Source organism: Pseudonaja textilis, chromosome 1, assembly GCF_049901715.1.
Source record: "Pseudonaja textilis isolate UNSWEBS1 chromosome 1, rPseTex1.2, whole genome shotgun sequence".
NCBI classification, from domain to species: domain Eukaryota; kingdom Metazoa; phylum Chordata; class Lepidosauria; order Squamata; family Elapidae; genus Pseudonaja; species Pseudonaja textilis.
In genome coordinates, this window is record NC_141990.1 from 318607889 (window position 1) to 318627588 (window position 19700).

General features: G+C 46.2%; 1 protein-coding gene across 2 annotated transcripts in view; it reads right to left on the minus strand.

Annotated features, from left to right (window-relative positions):
• Positions 1-5140: 5140 nt before the first annotated feature.
• The window catches only part of PIAS4 (protein inhibitor of activated STAT 4), a 54767-nt gene continuing 40207 nt past the window's right edge, over positions 5141-19700 (minus strand). For both annotated transcript variants that reach the window (XM_026721527.2, XM_026721529.2), the window contains exons 8-11: positions 14759-14832; positions 12241-12401; positions 9722-9864; positions 5141-7857 (exon numbers count right to left, since the gene is read on the minus strand). In XM_026721527.2, coding sequence (XP_026577312.1) covers positions 7655-7857; positions 9722-9864; positions 12241-12401; positions 14759-14832 — 581 coding nt within the window. In that variant the 3' untranslated portion in view covers positions 5141-7654. The remainder of the gene's footprint in view (positions 7858-9721; positions 9865-12240; positions 12402-14758; positions 14833-19700) is intronic.

Genomic DNA, 19700 nt, shown 5'->3' on the forward strand with positions numbered 1-19700 from the left:
TGGCTGACGCCCGAATGGGCTGCGGTTAATTTGCGTGTGCGTGATACTGTTTGGAATATACATATATAATAATATATAATAATATATTATTAAAGGCGGATATTTTTAAAAAAATGTGGACCCATCCATAGGAGCCCTCCCAGAAAATTCAATTTAAACTCAATAACATTCAATGTATTAGTTTCAAATCGGTTATTTTTTTCAGGCATCTTTAAGTTGAGCGGACTTCAGCGCTCAGTACTTTTCAGGCAGCACAGCAATAGGGCTCGGATACACCCTAAGACAGGGATCTCCCAATCTTGGCAACTTTTTAAGACTTGCGAACTTCAACTCCCAGAATTCCCCAGCCAGCATGGTTGAAGTCCACAAAGCATGGCCGGCTGGGAAATTCTGGGAGTTGGAAGTCCACAAAACTTAAAAAGTTGCCAAGTTTGGAGAGCCCTGCCCTAAGAAATGTGGAAGGATTTCACAGGATCCTGGGGAATGGAAGGACAAGATAATCCTGTCAGAGCTGAAGAAGCTTCCTGAATGAGAAGCGAAACATCTTCAAAGAGGGGGGGAAACCCAACAAAGTCCAGCTGCCTCCTGAAAAAAAAAAGAAAGCACCCGAATGACTGGGAATCTCCAAAAAAAACATCCATTCCTTTTGTCTCTCAGCTTTGGGAGGAATTGAGGGGCTCCGGGCTCTTTGTAAGCTTCAACTCACCTTTTCCCTCTTTTCCCCCTAAATCCGTAGGGTGGCTAGATGTTTGTTCCCTTCCTTCTCGGTTCGTTCCTTTAAAATAAAATTTTAAAAACCCTCTCTTTTTTCCTTGAATTTTTATAAGCTCTTTGGCAAAAGCTGGTTGGGTTTCCATATGGGGGGGGAAAGGAGCAGCCAATCTTTCTTGCGCCATCCTTTCTTGGTGGAAGGCGCCGCTGCTGCAAATTCAGACTGCTTTTGTTCCCCTGCAATACTACTAGTAGTAGATAGTCAAATCTATAATATCCTTGGGAAATTAATGAGCCTATCCCGGCTGCCGAGCAGCTCCAGCTCTTTGCTACTCGGCAGGTCAATACACCTGCTGAATCTGGTATCAATATATAACATAACAGAGTCAGAAGGGACCTTGGAGGTTTTCTAGGCCAACCCACCCTGCTCAGGCAGGAAACCCTATATACCATGTCTCTCACAGCTTCAATCTCAAACTGTCTTACCATTGACTTCACCCCATTCCTAAGAGGTCCTTAAAAAGGGCGTGCATAATGCACCAGCGTGGCTACCGTTCCTGTCTTGCTGTCCCCGTTTATCTGTTACTCCCTTTGTTCTTGTTTATGTTCATACTTACACTTGTTGTCTTGTACATGTCCAACAAATAAAATAAAAATAAAATGTCAGACAAATGGTTGTGCAATCTCTTCTTAAAAACCTCCCAGTGTTGGAGCATTTACAACTTCCGGAGGCAAGTTGTTACACTGGTTAATTGTTATCACTGTTGGGAAATTTCTCCTTAGTTCTAAGTTGCTTCTCTACTCAATGAGTTTCCATCTGTTGCTTCTTGTCCTGCCTTCAGGTGCTTTGGAGAATAGCTTTGACTCCCTCTTCTTTAGGGCAGCCCCTTAATTAAATATTGGAAGACTTGCTATCATGTCACCCCAACCCTTCTTTTCATCAAACTAGACGTACCCAGTTCCGGCAACCGCTCTGTATGTTTTACCCTCCAGTCCCTTAATCCTCTTGGTTGCTCTTCTCTGCACTCTTTCGAGAACCTCAACGTCTTTTTTACATCGTGGCAACCAAAACCGGACGCAGTATTCCAAGTGTGGCCTTACCAAGGCCTTATAAAGTGGTATTAACACTTCACTTGATCTTGATGTGTTATCCCTCTTGTTAATAGAGCCTAGGATTGCATTGGCTTTTGGGGGCAGCTGCAGCACACGGCCTGGCTCGTGTTTATAACTGATCGTTCCGCTTCTTGAAAGTCTCAAGTGATGGCGCTCCCACAACTTCCGAGGGCAAAACTGTCCCATGGGTGGATTGTTCTCCCTGTCAGAAAGTTTCTCCTTATTTCCAGGTTGAATCTCTCTCCTTGGTCAGTTTCCATCCATTATTCCTTGTCTGGCCTTCAGGTGCTTTAGAAAATAGCTTGACCCCATCCCTCCTCTCTGGGGCAGCCCCTCCTCAAATATTGGAAGACTTCTGAACGGAAAATAACTTTATGTCAACATAGTACGATAGACCTGCGGGGCTGGTGCGTTGTGCAACAAGATCACATGGTGTAATAAGATTGGGTTAGGGACTTCTATCCTCACTGTGAGTTGTGTTACGGGGGGCACGAAGGAAGGCTCAGCCAATCTCATTGTACACATGTTGTACTCTGACAATAAAGGTAATAATAATAAAGTTTCTGTACAAGATCTGTTTAATTTGCACATATAAGTAGTCCTTGAGTTACCACCACGATGGACCCCAGCATTACCGCTGTTAAGCAAGACATTTGTTAAGTGAGTTTTGCCCCATTTTACGACTTTTCTGGCCGCGGTGGTTAAGGGAATCACGGCAATTGATAAGTTACTAAGCCGGTTGTTAAGTGAATCTGCTTTCCCCATTGACTTTGTTCGTCAGAAGGACATGCCGTCGTAACTGTGATCTGTCACTCAACTGTTCCACGTCAAGAACTACCTGTATTTTAATCTTGTGTTTTATATTTTAAATGTTATGTCCTATCGTATGCCTTATTTTAATTGTGATGCTTCTGACACGAATCAAAAAGTCCAGCACAGGTCCTCAACTTACAGTGGTCCATTTAGTGACCGTTTGTTGTGGCCCCACCAGCAGCCAACAGAGCTGGCAGCAGACAGTGAGGAGGTTGGGGAGGAACATGGGCCAGTCCTGGAGTCTGGGGAAGTGCTCTGCATCAGAGGCAGAGATGGGTCCAGGGCCGTCTGACAGTTATCAGCTGCCTTTGGAGTCAGACATTAGTGAGGCAGAAGAACAGCTGGAGCCTGTTCCCAGTGTGCACATGCACAGAGCTGTCAGGAGAAGGGAACAATTAAGGAACAAGGGCAGGGGTGGAATGCTACCAGTTCTGCCCAGCTCTATAGAACCGGTAGCTCTGAAGAGCAGCAACCGAACCGGTTCTGTGTCTGCTGCTGTTTGGCCCACCCACCTGCCCGGGCTCTTACCTCTCCTTTATTTCCTGCTTTTTCAACCTCGGCTGCTTTGTGCGGCACACCTGAGGTTGAAATAGCAAAATGGAATCACCGAACTGGTAGTAACATCGGTTGAACCTCACCCCTGAACAAGGAGTAAAGGCACAGTTGGATGGTGAATGGCCCCTCCCAAAGGGAATAAAGAGGAATGAAAGGGGAGTGGTGTTTGTAGGAGACAATTAGTTCGTTTAATTAGTGTGAAGATTTGTTCCTTGTGCTTGGAAGCTATCAGCCTGGCAACTCTCCAAGCATGCTAAAGGTCTGTGGTTCTAAAACACTCTTGAAAGACTGTTTGCCGGGTCTTTGCTGGATGTGAATGAGAAGAATTCACATTAGCTATTTAAAAAGGAGTTGTGTCAGGACGAGGAGTCTGCTTCGAGATTTTGGTCAAGCCTATGACAGCTCTGAAAGAAGCGACTTATGACCTTTTTTCACACTTACGACCGTTGCAACATCCCCGTGGCCACATGATCAAAATTCAGACACTTCAAAATCCAGACTCTTGGCAACTGACTCGTATTTATGACGATCGCAGTCTCCCAGAGTCATGTGATCATTTTTGGGTGGACCTTCTGACAAGCAAAGTCAACGGGGAAGCCAGATTTGCTTAATGACATCAGCAAAAAAACACCTCGTACAATGGGGCAAAGTTACACTTAACAAGTGTCTTGCTGAGCAAAGGAAATTTTAGGCTCTACTGTGGTCGTAAGACGAGGACTACCTGTGGAGCCTTCATTTTCGAGAGCAGTGTGCCCCTGAGTTACACAACGAGGAGGGATCCACCTCCAGGGTCTCCAGAACCACCTAGCTCCAGAAACCAGAACCCCCGTTGATGCTCGAATCTTGCCAAACCGACCCAAACCGACCCTTGTATTGGCAACACCAGAGAAAATAAGAAGCTAAATTGAAATATTTCCTTTTATTTATTTAACAAACACTATTGTCTTGAGTTTCTGAAGAATGTGTGTTGAAAGAGAAAGAAAGAAAGAAAGAAAGAAGAAAGAAAGAAAGAAAGAAAGAAAGAAAGAAAGAAAGAAAGAAAGAAAGAAAGAAAGAAAGAAAGAAAGAACTTTTTTTGCTTTACAAATGAAAAAAACAGGAGGGAGGGAAGAACAAGAAGACGCTGAAGGAAGAGGAGTTAAATTTTTTAAAAATTAAAACAATCAACAACATATGTACAGACTGGAAAAGCTTTGCTGAGCTAAGGTGAGGGGGGGGAGGAGAGAGGGGGAGAGAGGGAGAGAAATAAAACAAAAAAAGGGAGGGGAAAAAGTTCTCAGCAGAGCTCAGAAGGAGAAATCCAAAGGAAGAAGTTTTAACGCGCAATTAAATTAAAAATACAAACACCGAGAGAAGGAAAGTCCTATGTTCTACTTGGTGGCTGTAGAAGCAATCTATACAAGGAAAAATTCAGTTCAGGCCTTTTTTTTTTTTCCTCCTGGGCCGGAACGACAGTGTTGTGGATGCGTTTTAAAACAGAGCAAACATATTGCTTAACTTTTGAGATGTTTTGACTGTTAAAAATGTTAGCCGGTGGGAGCCGGGGAAGGGAGGACAACGGAACAACGGAAAGGGATTGGAAAGTCCGAGGAAGGACCGGTGCTTTGTTTTTCTTTCCTTCATCAGTCTTTCCTCAACTGGACTTTGGGAAGGAAGGAAGGAAGGAAGGGAAAGAATGGAAGGAGACAAAAAAAAGAGGGGGAGAGAAAGAGATAGGAAGGGAGGGAGGGGAAGGAAGGAAAAGAATGGAAGGAGACAAAAAGAGGAAGAGAGAGATAGGGAGGGAGGGAAAAGAAGGGAAGGAGATAAAAAGAGGGAGGAAGAGAGACCAAAAGAGGGAGGGAAGGAAGGAAGGAAGGAAGGAAAGGAAGGAAGGGTCTTTAGGCTTGGTACTGCATATCCCAGGGGCTCTTTTAAAATTTCCTCAGGGGGCTTAACTCCGTATTCCTGGGGTGTGGGTGGGAGATAGCTCAAGGCAAGGAGTAAAATTTGTCAGCAAACCAGCAGGCCTTGCAGGATGTCTCTTCTTCATCCTCCACTCTTTACAGCATGCTTTAAAAACAAAAAACAAAACCCAGATGCATTTCTCCTACCGAAATGCATCTCAAGGGCGGGTTAAAACCAAGGGAGACAATACACCCCTTTCCGTGTGTGTGTGTGTGTGTGTAAAAGGAGACAGCCCCCCCCACCAACACCCAAGGAAACGGGGAAGATGACTGAACACCGAATTAAAAACAAAGGCCCATTCCAGAACCTATATTGCAGCTGGACAGGAGACAGAGACAGAGAGAGAGGGAGGGAGACAAGCGTGACGTCCTGTAATATCGGACCCCACCCTCAAAAGAAAGAAATGAAAAAGGGAGCCAGATCCAAATCGTTGCCCAGGTTGAGTTTTGCAAAAGGGGACAAGCTCTGTCCATCCTCCGCGTCCTTCGGTTTGGCCCCGTATCGCCCTGGGGATACGTATCACCCTAGAGGAGCCGATGGGGATACCCTTCGCTGGAGGAGGAGGAAGAGGTTCAACGGGTGAGGCTCCCGCCTCCCTCGCCACCATTACGATCCGAAGGGAAAGTTAGAGGGGAGCGAGGGAAGGTGTCACCAGACCAGGTGGAGAAGGGGAAGGGGCGGCTCTAAAAGGTGCACAAACACAGACAAGGGGGAAGAGACAGAGACAAGAAGGACGAGACACGCAGGCAAGAATGGGATTCAGCCGGTACGCACCGGTTCGCGCGAACCGGTTGTTACGCCGGTTGAATCCCACCGCCGCGCGCGAGTATCAAAACAGCTGGAAGTCCAGAGGCAATTTTTTTTAACAAAAGACACTCACCGACATGCCGTGTTTCTCCCCCGCCCCCCAAGTCACCCCAGCATCGGCTCCACACCGTACGCTTTGCCGTTGTATTTTTTTTTTTGTCCGTGACTGACCTACACCTGAATTTTTTTTTTTCTATTTTCTTTTCTTTTCTTTTTTTTTTTTAAACCGAGGTAGTTGGCTAGAAACCAAAACAAAACAAAAGAGAGAGAGAGAGAGAGAGAGAGAGAGAGAGAGAGAGAGAGAGAGAGAGAGAGTTCCTCCACCTGGCATTTTTATCCAGAAGCCCCCTCCTCGCTCATCCGTCCTCACCCCCGAGAAGGCCAACGAGACCATCTCGCCGTAGCCCGGCCAACGGGAGGATGGGCCCGTCCTCCTCCCTCCTTTTTTTTTTAATAACCGTCTTCCAAAACACACTGAGTTATTGCACTTCAAAAGAAAAAAAAGAAAGAAAGAAAAGAAAAACAAAAGATGACGAGAACAGATTCGTGGTTCGAGCCCCTTCCCTCGTTCGGCGAGACCCGTGTTCCCCTTCCCTGCAACCTGGTTTCTCAGTCTCTTCTTCTGACTTTTCCAAACCCCTCCCTCCCCAAATGGCTTCTGTTCAACTTAAAATAAACAGCTGCTCCGTCGCTATGCTAGAATTCTACCATATTTTCATTAAGAGGCTAAAAAAAACAACAACCCGCGTTCCAGTTGGTTATTTCCCCCCTCCGTTACATGAGGTTTTCTCCGGGGAGGAAAAAGGGAGACTCGCCAAGAACGATTCGATGCGGAAATATCCGTGGCGGGTTTTTCTCTCCCCTTCCCCTCTTTCTGTCTCCTTTCAGTTCCCCGCCCGCCCCGTTACCTTCCATCCCTAGTGTCATAAAAACCTGGGTATCTCGCTGGGTTTTAGAAACTTTTCCCGCTGATTTTAAGGACGAGAAAAAGCAACAGCCCTCCAAACGGTCCGGTGGGGTGGGGTTTTTGGAGAGGGGGAAAGAGAGAGATCACAAAGAAAGAGAGAGAGAGAGAGAAAGTGAGGAATGGTTGTCGAACAAGGCTGATGGAACACAAAGAAGAAGAAAAAAACCCGAAGAAGACATAAACGTGGACACCCGTGAAAAGTCCTGGAAACTGGCCGGTAAGCGGAATCAGTTCCCACCAGCCAGGTTTAACCAGAAAGCAAAGGAGGGTTGGGGAAGAGGACGACAACGAACGCTTGGGGAGAGAGAGAGAGAGAGAGAGAGAGAGAGAGTCGGTGGCCATTCCCAAAGAATTGCGTGCAGGACAGGCGCGCCCACCCCAAACCCCCTCCCAACCCCAATCACCGTCCAATGGCGGTTCAAAAGCTGAGCCGAAGGCGGAGAGACGAAGAGGCGTTAGGTTGCGAGGTGATGGTGGTCAAGGGGGGGATGTCTTTCAGCCATGCATCAGCGCTCATCCAGATGGGTCTGTTTTGTTTCCGATTAAAAACGAAGTCATTTCTTTTTTTTTTTTAAACTTGGAATAATCGGGAAGTCCAAGGATGCTTTGGAGGAGGACAAGGTAAAAGGTTGGGTGAGTGGGGGGAGGCGGGATAAGATACCCCGCCCCGCCCCATTTATCTGAGTAAGCACCGAGGAATTCAAGCTTTCCCACGTGGAGGTGACCCGGTGCCGCCGGCAGTCAGCAGGCGGAGGCGAGACCGTTCTTATACAGGCGGGGGACTTTCCTCTTGGGTCCGCCACCGTTGTCATCTTCCTCCTCCTCTTCTTCCTCCTCTTCTGAGGACGAGCTGTCCAGTGTCAAGTCGACCACGTCAGCCGGAATCTTACCGTTCTCCACACTGGGGGCGGGAGGGGGCGCCCCGTTGACATCCGATGTGCCCCCTGGGAATGTGCAAGGAAAAAAAAAAAAAACATGTATATTTTTGTCATGCCCTTGTTGGAGTCCAATTCTGAGGGGGAGATTGAGCAACTGACAGGGAGTGGGAGTGTGGCTCCTGGGCATTCAGAGGAAGACCCAGGGCCAACCCCCTTCATCCTAGGGCACGCAGGAAGGAACAGAGAAAGGGAGCAACATGGCTTACGGGAGAGAAAAGGGCCCTGATCCCTTTCATTAGTTGCAGCTGGGAGAACAGGTTATAAGAAGGGTTTGCACACGGTTCCTTGCTGGAAGCAAAGCATGCATTATCTTTGTCGAGGCTTATCTGGGTTTTGGCGTCCTCCCAACTGTGGGTGCTGCGTTATCCTTTGAAAGTCTGCAATTTATCATCCTGGCCTGCCGTGTTAATTACTTCAGTGTTGTTTGTGTTGGTTTTTTATTTCTAATTATCTTTACTTTGAGTTCGGACTGCATTTCTTCCCTTCGTAGACTATTTTTGGAAGAGTATGACCTCCAGCCGAGGATAACTGGACCTTGGGGGCCAAGTTGGAGGCATTAAAGGGAATTTATTCTACTTTTGTGACTTGGTTATTTTTGGGCCACGCCCCGGGTCATCACAACCTTGGCTTAACAACCGTTCGTTTAGTGAGTGTTTCAAAGTTACAACGGCACTGACAAAAAAGGGACCCAGGACTGTTTTTCACACATACGACCGCTGTGGCGTATCCATGATCCCAGGATCGAAATTCAGACCTATGGCAACCGACTCCTATTTGTGACGGTTCCGCTGTCCCGGGGGTGACGTGATCCCCTTTTGCGACCTTCTGACAAGCCAAGTCAGTAGGGGAAGCCAGATTCACTTAACCACTGTGTTACTAACTTCATCACTGCAGTGACTCACTTAACCACTGGGGCGAGCAAGATCGTAAAACGGGGCCAAATTCACTTTAACAAATGTCTCACTTAGCGACAGTAATCTTGGGCTCAATTGTGGCCATAATTCAAGGATTGCCTCTGCCAGTGTTTCTCAACCTTGGCCACTTTCAGACAGGCTGGCTAGGGAATTCTGGGAGTTGAAGTCCACCCATCAGAAAACCATGGCTGACTGGGGAATTCTGGGAGTTGAAATCCCAGAAGTTAAGGAAGACAGTAACAACCAAAGGTAAAGCTCTGGGCCCACCACAATCTTAAGCCATCTCACTCCCATTTCTCTGTGATGTTCTCCCAACCACAACCACGATCAAGAACTCTTAAATCTCTTCCCCATCTCACCTTGAAGGACAACAGAAGTCATCCATCCAAATGTCCATCCACCCATCCAATCATTCATCCCTCCATCCATGTATCTATCCAGTTACCCATCCATCCATCCATCCATCCATCCATCTATCCACCCATCTTTTCATCCAATTATTTATCCATCCACCCATCCATCCATCTTTTCATCCAGTTATTTATCCATCCATCCAGTCATTCACCCATCCATCCATCTTTCCATCCATCCATCCATCCATCCATCCAGTTACATATCAATCCACCCAGTCATCCAGTCATCCTCCACTTCTTCCGCAGGCAGAATAACAAGAGTTGGAAGGGACCTTAGAGGTCTTCTAGTCTAGCCTCCTGCTCAAGCAGAAGACCCTCTACCATTTCAGACAAGGGACTGTCCAATCCCTTCTTGGGAAACCTCCAGTGATGGAGTGCCCACCAATTGTTAAGATGGTGGGAATAAATGTCCATGGTACAAGGAGGACTTAGATTTGGACAAGACCACACAAGTTGGAATCAACTAGGGGAGATGACTTGGGTGGTCCTTTGGCCTCCCCGGTTTGTGTAGAGTCCACAACCGCCATCGCTTTGTAGACCCACCTGTGGATCCGCCCACAACGAGTATCGGACACTGAGGGCTGTAGCTCCTCTCCTTCTCTGCTTTGATCGGACGCCAGGAGCCATCCACCAAGTACTCTATCTCATCTGCATCTTCACATTCCTTTAAGATCTTCGATAGGAGCCTACAGAAAGATGGAGAACCCAGCTGGTGATGTCAAGACTCCAGAAGCTCCAGGGACATATTCTACCTTCCCAGGAATGGCTTCCATCTCAGAGAGGTTTCAGGAAACGGCCAGGACCATCCCTGAGAGGCTGAGAGGTCAACAACCCAAAGCTCACCAGATACCAGAGCATCTGACGGCCGCTCCAACCAAAACCAGGAGCCAACTTAAATTTGAATCAACGATTACAACTTTAAATTCCTGCAGAAGAATGTTAAAACCTTGGGAAACTTCAAGGACAGATCATTTGAAGTTGCGTGAGATGGGGCGATTCTCGAGGGCAAGCGGTCCCCAATCCTTTCTGACCTCAGGAAAGGACCATTTACGAAGTCCTTGTCACCTCACAAATGAGGTGCTCCTGAAATGGGTTGGGAGAACAACGTGGCTTGCTGTGACAATATTGGTGGGAGTGTTCTTGATGGTCCCTGGGCTGTTGTAGGTCACCTTTGTGGTCTGATTAATGTCTGAGTTGGTAGTTATCAGTTCCTGGCAAACAATACCCCAATCAAGGAACTACAAACTGCCCAAGGAGCTGCTGATCCAGTTCTACAGAGGAATTACTGAGTCTGTCATCTGCACCTCTATAACTGTCTGGTTTGGTTCTGCAACCCAACAAGACAGACACAGACTCCAGAGAGTAATTAGGACTGCAGAAAAAAACAATTACTACAGCCTTCAATCGAGTACTTGTATCCTGCACGAGTCAAAAAGAGGGCTGTGAAAATATTTACAGACCCCTCACATCCCGGACATAAACTGTTTCAACTCCTTCCCTCAAAACGACGCTATAGAGCACTGCACACCAAAACAACTACACACAAGAACAGTTTTTCCCCGAAAGCCATCACTCCGCTAAACAGATAATTCCCTCAACACTGTTCAACTATTTACAAAGTGTACACTACTATTACTGTTAATCTTCTCATCACTCCTTATCATCCATTCCCTCCTACTTGTGATTGTAGGGCTGTAACTTTGTCGCTTGTATCCTTACGATTTATATTGACTGTTTCATAGTATGATTTGATTGCTGATTGTACCCTATGACTATGATTAAGTGTTGTACGTTACGATTCTTGATTCTGAAAGAATCTATCTTTTATGTATACTGGAAGTATTTACACCAAGACAAATTCCTTGTGTGTCCAATCACACTTGGCCAATAAACTATTCTTTCTTTCTTTCTTTCTTTCTTTCTTTCTTTCTTTCTTTCTTTCTTTCTTTCTTTCTTTCTTTCTTTCTCTTCTTTCTTTTTATCTATCTATCTATCTATCTATCTATCTATCTATCTATCTATCTACCTACCTACCTACCTACCTACCTACCAACCAACCAACCAACCAATGCAGTCAAACAAACAGCAACCTAATTATGGAACTACCAATAACACCCATCAACAGCGACAGGGCCAGCCACTTGTATGTATGTGTTCTGACCCAAACCTTGTTCCAAGGAAACAAAACAGAGGTAACCGCAAAACCTTTTAATGATTCTTTACGTATTCCGTTCCTTCCCGGTTAAAAGGATGTTGCAAACTCATTGTCTCTGATAAGAGCGAGCCTTGCCAAGGTTGTGCAAGGCTGCCAAGAACACTACATAAAGTTGCCAAGAAATAGTTCAAACCCAGAGAGTCTCCAAACACCAACTAAGAGAGTCCGAATGTTCACAAGGCTTGAGTGCAAAAACTTCTTTGCTTCCTGCAAAGGACTCCGGTTTCTCAGCTGGCTTTTATCTCTTAGGGGAGGGGCCGTTACCTTGCAGCCTTGCTCCCGAGTCGCCTGTGCTGCTACAGCTGCTCTTTCCTTCGAGCAGCCCTGTGTGCATGTGCAATGGGCACAGGCTCCTCGGGGGACTCTTCCTCACTGCTGCCAGCCTCCACAATCCCCAAAGGCAGCGTTCCACTCCCTGATGGTCCTGGTCCCATCCCCGCATCACATGCAGGCCCCTCATTGGAGTCCTCACCCCACCCCCCAGACCTCAGCTATCCGCACCTGCTGCCGGCGAACCACAACAATAAGAGAGCAAACCCCACTCCCTTCTAGCACTGACAATGTTACCTAGTAGGGTCATGAAACGTCTGCAAGGAAACAACTAAGCTCAGAGAGCACCAAGGACCCCACAGTTGTTGTCGTGCTCCTCCTCCGCCTCTCCACAAACCCCACTCCCTTCCAGCACTGATGATGTTACCTAATAGGGTCATGAAACGTCTGCAAGAAAACAACTAAGCTCAGAGAGTGCCAAGGACACACATACCCCCACCCAAGTTTCTTGACCCTCCTGGGATTCCTGTAATGAAGTGTCCTGCATTATGTTGGGAAGTAAACTGACTCAACTAACCCATCGATCATCAGCTGATCATACGTGGCTGGTTTGTCACACACCGGACACATCCACGTGGGTTTCTTCTCGTTCATCTGCAGGTAGAAAACCGCATCGAAGCACTGCAGGTGGGCACACGTTTCCGCCCGACACGGTACCGACAGGCGCATCTTTACCAGCTTCGGAAGAGGGAGGAAGAAAAAAAAAAAAAACTGCATGAGAGCCACAGGCAAAAATAAATAAATAAAAATGAATCTAGAATAGAACCTGATCAAATACAGCATAACGGAGTTGGAAGGGACCTTGGAGGTCTTCTAGTCCAACCCCCTGCTCTAGCAGGAGACGCTATGTCATTCCAAACAAATGGCAGTCTGGTCTCTTCTTAAAAACCTCCAGGGTGGGAGCAATAGGCAAGCTATTTGGTTGGTTGGCTGGTGGTTTGTGAGTTGGAGGGAGGGATGGAGAGTTGGTTGGTTGGTTGGTGAGAGGGAGGGCTGGATGGAGAGATGGTTGATTAGTGGGAGGGAGGGAGAATTGGATGGATGGATGGATGGATGGATGGATGGATGGAGAGTTGGTTGGTTGGTTGATGAGAGGGAGGGTTGGATGGATGGAGAGATGGCGAGTGGGAGGGAAGAGGGTTGGTTGGATGGATGGATGGAGAGATGGTTGATTAGTGGGAGGGAGGAGGGTTGGTTGGATGGATGGAGAGAGGGTTGATTAGTGGGAGGGAGGAGGGTTGGTTGGATGGATGGAGAGATGGTTGATTAGTCGGAGGGAGGAGGGTTGGTTGGACGGATGGAGAGATGGTTAATTAGTCGGAGGGAGGAGGGTTGGTTGGACGGATGGATGGATGGATGGATGGAGAGATGGTTGGTTGGTTGGTTGGTGAGAGGAAAGGTTGGATGGATAGATGGAGAGATGGCGAGTGGGAGGGAAGAGGGTTGGTTGGATGGATGGATGGAGAGATAGTTGATTAGTGGGAGGGAGGAGGGTTGGTTGGATGGATGGAGAGATGGTTGATTAGTGGGAGGGAGGAGGGTTGGTTGGATGGATGGAGAGAGGGTTGATTAGTGGGAGGGAGGAGGGTTGGTTGGATGGATGGAGAGATGGTTGATTAGTCGGAGGGAGGAGGGTTGGTTGGACGGATGGATGGATGGATGGATGGAGAGATGGTTGGTTGGTTGGTTGGTGAGAGGAAAGGTTGGATGGAGAGATGGAGAGATGGTTGATTGGGAGGGAGGGAGGGAGGGTTGATTGGATGGATGCATCGATGGATGGATGGATGGATGGATGGATGGAGATGGTTGGTTGGTTGGTTGGTGAGAGAAAAGGTTGGATGGATAGATGGAGAGATGGTTGATTGGGAGGGAGGGAGGGAGGGTTGATTGGATGGATGCATCGATGGATGGATGGATGGATGGAGATGGTTGGTTGGTTGGTTGGTGAGAGAAAAGGTTGGATGGATAGATGGAGAGATGGCTGACTGGGAGGGAGGGTTGGTTGGTTGGATGGATGGATGGAGAGATGGTTGGTTGGTTGGTGAGAGGAAAGGTTGGATGGATAGATGGATAGATGGTTGATTGGGAGGGAGGGAGGGTTGGTTGGTTGGATGGATGGATGGAGAGATGGTTGGTTGGTTGGTTGGTGAGAGGAAAGGTTGGATGGATAGGTGGAGAGATGGTTGATTGGGAGGGAGGGAGGGAGGGTTGATTGGATGGATGGATCGATGGATGGAGATGGTTGGTTGGTTGGTTGGTGAGAGAAAAGGTTGGATGGATAGATGGAGAGATGGTTGATTGGGAGGGAGGGAGGGTTGGTTGAATGGATGGATGGATGGGATGGATTGATAGTTGGTTGCTCGGATGAGGAGTTGGTGGGAGGGAGGGAGCAGGGATGGATGAATGGATGGGTAGATGGTTGGTTGGTTGATTGGATGGATATTTGGTTGTTTGGTTGTTCAAATGGATGGAGAGTTGGTTGGTTGATCGGATGGCTGGATGAAAAGTTGGAGGGAGGGAGGGAGGCAAATCGGGGTTGGTTGGTCGAGTGGCTGGATGGAGAGTTAGTGGGAGGGTGGGAGGAGGGATGGATGGGGGTCGGTTGGATGGATGGATGCATCCATGCATGGATGGATGGAGAGTGGGCTGGTTGCTCAGTTGGTGATTGATTGGATTAGTGGATAGTTGGTTGCTTGGTTGGTCAAATGGACAAGAGAGTTGGTGGGAGGGATGGAGAGATGGTTGGTTGCTTAGTTGGATGGATGGATGGATAGATAGATGAATCTCCTTCCACAAGGGGGTGAAAGTGGTACTTGGTCCTCCACCCAGTAAGCTGGAGCAGAACTTTAAAAACTGGTTAAGAATCTCAGAGACTGGATTCAAAGGCTCAAAATTTCACGGGTGCATTTGACACCCAGCAAAATAGGTTCTCACCGACCAGCCGCTTATGACTGCTGGCTAGCAGATGCGCCATTTAGCTTTTCTGTCCAGAAGTGCCTTTTGTTGGAAGTTCTGCCTTGCAGCACAGTGCTTACCGGGCATATTAAAGATACTCGGACGCCAGTGGTGGCAATTTCGCTCTCTGGATCCAGCCGCAACTTCTCTTTGACTGCAGAATTGGGGAAGGGGGTCAAAGGGTGTGGAAAAGAAGACAAAATGAGAACCAAGAAGCAGTCAGAGCTGAGCTTTGGTGGCCCAAATTCCCTCGAAGATCAGAGATGATGAGGTTCCTTCTTCAAGGTCACCTCTGATCTGGCCCAATTTGAGGCCACTTGCAAGATTCATCTGAAGGGGCAGTATATGAGGCAGAGAACCTAGAGCCCATCTCTTCAGGCAGCTTCTGTTGCAGTTACTCCTTGACTTACGATTTGTTTAGTGACCAATCGAAGTTACAACAGCACTGAAAAAAGCAACTTTACGTTTTAATGTGTGCCAGGATATTCAGAAAAGAGGGACAATAAAAGTTGTCTCCTCTTCCTTCCCTCCCTTTTTCTTTCCTTCCTTCCTCCCTCCCTCCTTTCCTCTTTGTTTCTTCCTTCTTCTTTATCCTTCCTCCCTTCCTTTTCCTTTTCCATTCTTGCCTCTCCTCCCTTTCACTCCCATCTTTCTTTCTCCTTTATTTTTTCTTTCCTTCCTTTTTTTCTTTCTTTTCCTTTCTTTCTTTCCTTCCTTTTTTCTTTCCTTTCTCTCTTTTACTTTCTTTCCTTCTTTCTCTTTTACTTTTTCTTTCTTTCTTTTTTTCTTTTTCTCTCTCTCTCTCCTCTCCTCATCTTATCTTATCACCATTTTTCAATTTATGACCATCATAGCGTCCCCATCGTCATACGTTCAAAATTCGGACACTTGGCAACTGGTTCGTATTACGACGGTCGCCGAGTCATGGGGTCGTGTGATTTCCCTCCACCCCCCTCCGGTGACCTTCTGAAAAGCAAAGTCAATGGGGAAACAGTACTTCACAAAAGTACTGCAAATTTTAATAACTGCGGGGTTTCTGCTTGACCAACGTGCCAAGAAAAATCCTTAGAATGGGGCCGAAGTCACTTAACAAATGCCTGGCTTAAGTGCAAAAAATGCTGGGCTAGGACGACTGGTAAAACGAAACCAGAACAGAGATTGGATGCAGCTGGTGAGATTCCCCTTGTGATCTCTGCAGCAGCCAAAAGCCACCTCCCTGGCTTTCTTCAGCAGATCTGGAGTTCATGCTTTCATCCATTTCCTTGACTGTTGCAGTCAAGGAGATGTTTTTAAAGCAGCGGAGAATTTACTGTACATCGTGAAACTGTCCCCAAACCCTGATGGGCGTTAACTGTGCAGCATCTGTCAAAAAAAAAGCCAACACAGTTCTAGGATGCATAAACAGAGGGATAGAATCAAGATCATATGAAGTGTTGATATCACTTTATAAGGACTTGGTAAATAAGGCCACACTTGGAATACTGCATCCAGTTTTGGTCGCCACGATGTATAAAAAAGATGTTGAGATTCTAGAAAGAGTGCAGAGAAGAGCAACCAAGAGGATTAGGGGACTGGAGGTTAAAACATATGAAGAACGGTTGCAGGAACTGAGCATGGCTAGTCTAGGGAAGAGAAGAACTAAGGGTGACACTATAGCAGTGTTCCAGTATCTTGGGGGCTGCCACAAAGAAGAGGCAGTCAAGCTACTCTCCAAATCATCTGAGAGCAGGAGAAGCAGCAATGGGTAGAAACTAATCAAGGAGAGAAGCAACTTAGAACTAAGGAGGAATTTCCTGACAGAACAATTAATCAGTGGAACAACTTGCCTCCAAAATTTGTGAATGCTACAACACTGGAAGTTTTTTAAAAGATGTTGGATAACCATTTGCTTGAAGTGGTGTAGCGGTGTAGGGTTTCCTGCCTAGGCAGGGGGTTGGACTAGAAGGTCCCTTCTGACTCGGTTAAGCTATTCTATTCTATTCTATTCTATTCTATTCTATTCTCATTCCATTCTATATTCCTATTCTATTCTATTCTATTCTATTCTATTCTATTCTATTCTATTCATTCCATTCTATATACTCTTCTCTTCTTCCATTCTATATTCCTATTCTATTCTCTTCCATTCCATTCCATTCTATATACTCTCTCCTCTTCTTCCATTCTATATTCCTATTCTATTCCATTCCATTCCATTCCATTCCATTCCATATACTCTGTTCTCTTCTTCCATTCTATATTTCTATTCTATTCCATTCCGTATACTCTCTTCTCTTCTTCCATTCTGTATTCCTACTCTATTCTATTCTATTCATTCCATTTTATATACTCTTCTCTTCTTTTCTCTTCTCTTCTCTTCCATTCCATATTCCTATTCTATTCTATTCCATTCCATTCCATATACTCCCTTCTCTTCTCTTCTTCCATTCTATATTCCTATTCTATACTATTCTATTCTATTTCTATTCCATTCCATTCCATTCTATATACTCTCTCCTCTTCTCTTCTTCCATTCTATATTCCTATTCTATTCTATTCATTCCCTTCTATATACTCCTCTTCTCTTCTTCCATTCTATATTTCTATTCTATTCTATTCTATTCTATTCTATTCTATTCTATTCTATTCTATTCTATTCTATTCTATTCTATTCTATTCTATTCTATTCATTCCATATTCTCTTCTCTTCTCTTCTCTTCTCTTCTCTTCTCTTCTCTTCTCTTCTCTTCTCTTCTCTCCTCTCCTCTCCTCTCCTCTTCAATTCTATATTCCTACTCTATACTATTCTATTCTATTCTATATTCCATTCCATTCCATCTTTAGCATGCTGCAAGCCATTTCCCGCAGCAGTCTTGGAGGGCAAATGTTGTGGCCCGCCAGCTGCCAGAATCGGACAATGAGGAGGTTGCGGAGGAACTTGGGCCAGTGCTGGAGCCTGAGGAAGGCTCTGGTGGATGCTTTGTGTCGGAAGCAGAGACAAGACAGGGCTGTCCAACATTTCCCAGCCACCGGAGAGGCAGCTGCCTTTGGAGGCTGCTACGAGTGAGGAGGAAGAACAGCTGGGGCCTGTTCCAGATGCACGTGTGCCCAGAGCATACACTGGACGCTGAATGGCCCCTCCCTGGCTGGGAGAATAAATCGAAGGAAAGGGGAGTGGTTTGTCGTAGGAGACAACAATTCGTCTTTCTGAAGATTTTGCTCATGGTGTTTCCTGCCACAGAGACTGCTTGCCAGAACTTCATTGGCAGCCTTTCGGCTGGGACGGCCTTGCAATTATTGCAAGGAACTGATAAGATCTGTTGCTGCCATTAACTCCACCCACATTTCGGTGGGTGAAGGCCATTAATTCACAAGAGGTAAATGAAGAGGGGATTTTCGTGACAAGGGGTCTGTTTCTTGCTTCTGCTAAGGCTGGGCCAGAACAGCAAATATAAGAACATCCTTTATGATCCTAAAAGAACTACAGGGGCTCTTTCCATAAAACAGAAATAGCCCCTGTAGCCTATAAAATACAAACATCTATTTTTATAAATAATAGCTCCTGTAGAAAAGGGGCTGTTGAAACTACAGCCCATGTCCTACTTATACTGTACTTTCTCTTAAGGACTCACAGACCCATCTCCTAATGCCTCACCTGATAAAATACCCGGGAAACACCAATTATTATTTTTTTAAATGGATAATTGTTATCTGATCAATTGGATGTAGTCCAGTGGTGCAATTCAACCGATGTGTTAGTCCAGTGGTGCAATTCAACTACATTTTGTGCATCTCCTGCGTGCTGCGCATGCATGTAATAAACCTTAAGCTGTGCCACCCAGATAGCTGAAAAGCGCTGTGCACAGCAGTTGAAAATCCTCTTCTTTCCTGCTTTTTCAAGCTCAGTTGTGCCGTGCACAAAATATATAAATATATAAATATATATATATATATATATATATACACACACATATACATATACATATACATATACATATACATATATATATATATATATGTTTTCTGAGGTTCTCGCGGATATTTGTATGTGGATCTTTGGTTGTTCGGGTTTTCTCCCGCGTAAGATTCGAAGTATCTAGGCAACGTTTCGATGAAGTCTCATTCATCATCTTCAGGCTTCTGTCTTTGGCTCTGTGCTTCTCAGAGTGAGAATATATATATATATATATATATATGTTTTCTGAGGTTCTCATGGTATTTATATGTGGATCTTTGGTTGTTGGGTTTTCTCCGCGTAAGATTCGAAGTATCTAGGCAACGTTTCGATGAAGTCTCATTCATCATCTTCAGGCTTCTGTCTCCGGCTCTGTGCTTCTCAGAGTAATGTGAGATTGCAGCTGCTTCCTCCTTTTAACTGCCAGTGGGGGTGGGACTTGATTGGGTGGGGGCTTGGCTGTGTTCTGATTGGGTGGGGTGTGTTCTCATTGGTAGGGGGTTTGGCTGTGTTCTGATTGGTTGGGGGTTAGCCGTGTTCTGATTGGTTGGAGGCGTGTTCTGTTCAGGTGGGGGCTTGGTTGTGCTCAGGTTAGTCTTAGTTGCTGGGGGATTTGAGCTGGAGAGTTGTGATCTTGCTGTTTGGCTTCTAGTTCGTGGTCCTGCTGCATCTTCATGGTGGGTGTCGGTTTGCTTCATGTATGGCTCAGAGGGGTTTGAAGTGGGTAGTGATGCAGCTGCAGTGCAGCTTCTGGTCCATGGTCGTTTCTCATTTTCTGAATGGGTGGGAGTCTGTTTTCTACATGGAAGTGTGGTGGTGGCATCTTGTGTGGCTCTCATGGGTGTGGGTCCGGTGTCCTTCTTCATGTTAGGTACTCGTCTGTTCATGAGGGCGGGTTTCCAAATGGCTGGAAGGCGGGAGGTGTCATCTCGTTTGTTCATGCTGTGTGGGCGTTTTCTATCTCTATGGCTTCTCTGATTATTCTGCTGTTGAAGTGTTCGGTTTTGGCGATAGTTCTGGTATTTTTAAAATCAATTTCATGTCCTGTGGCTTTGAGGTGTTGGACCAGGGAAGAGGTCGTTTCTTCT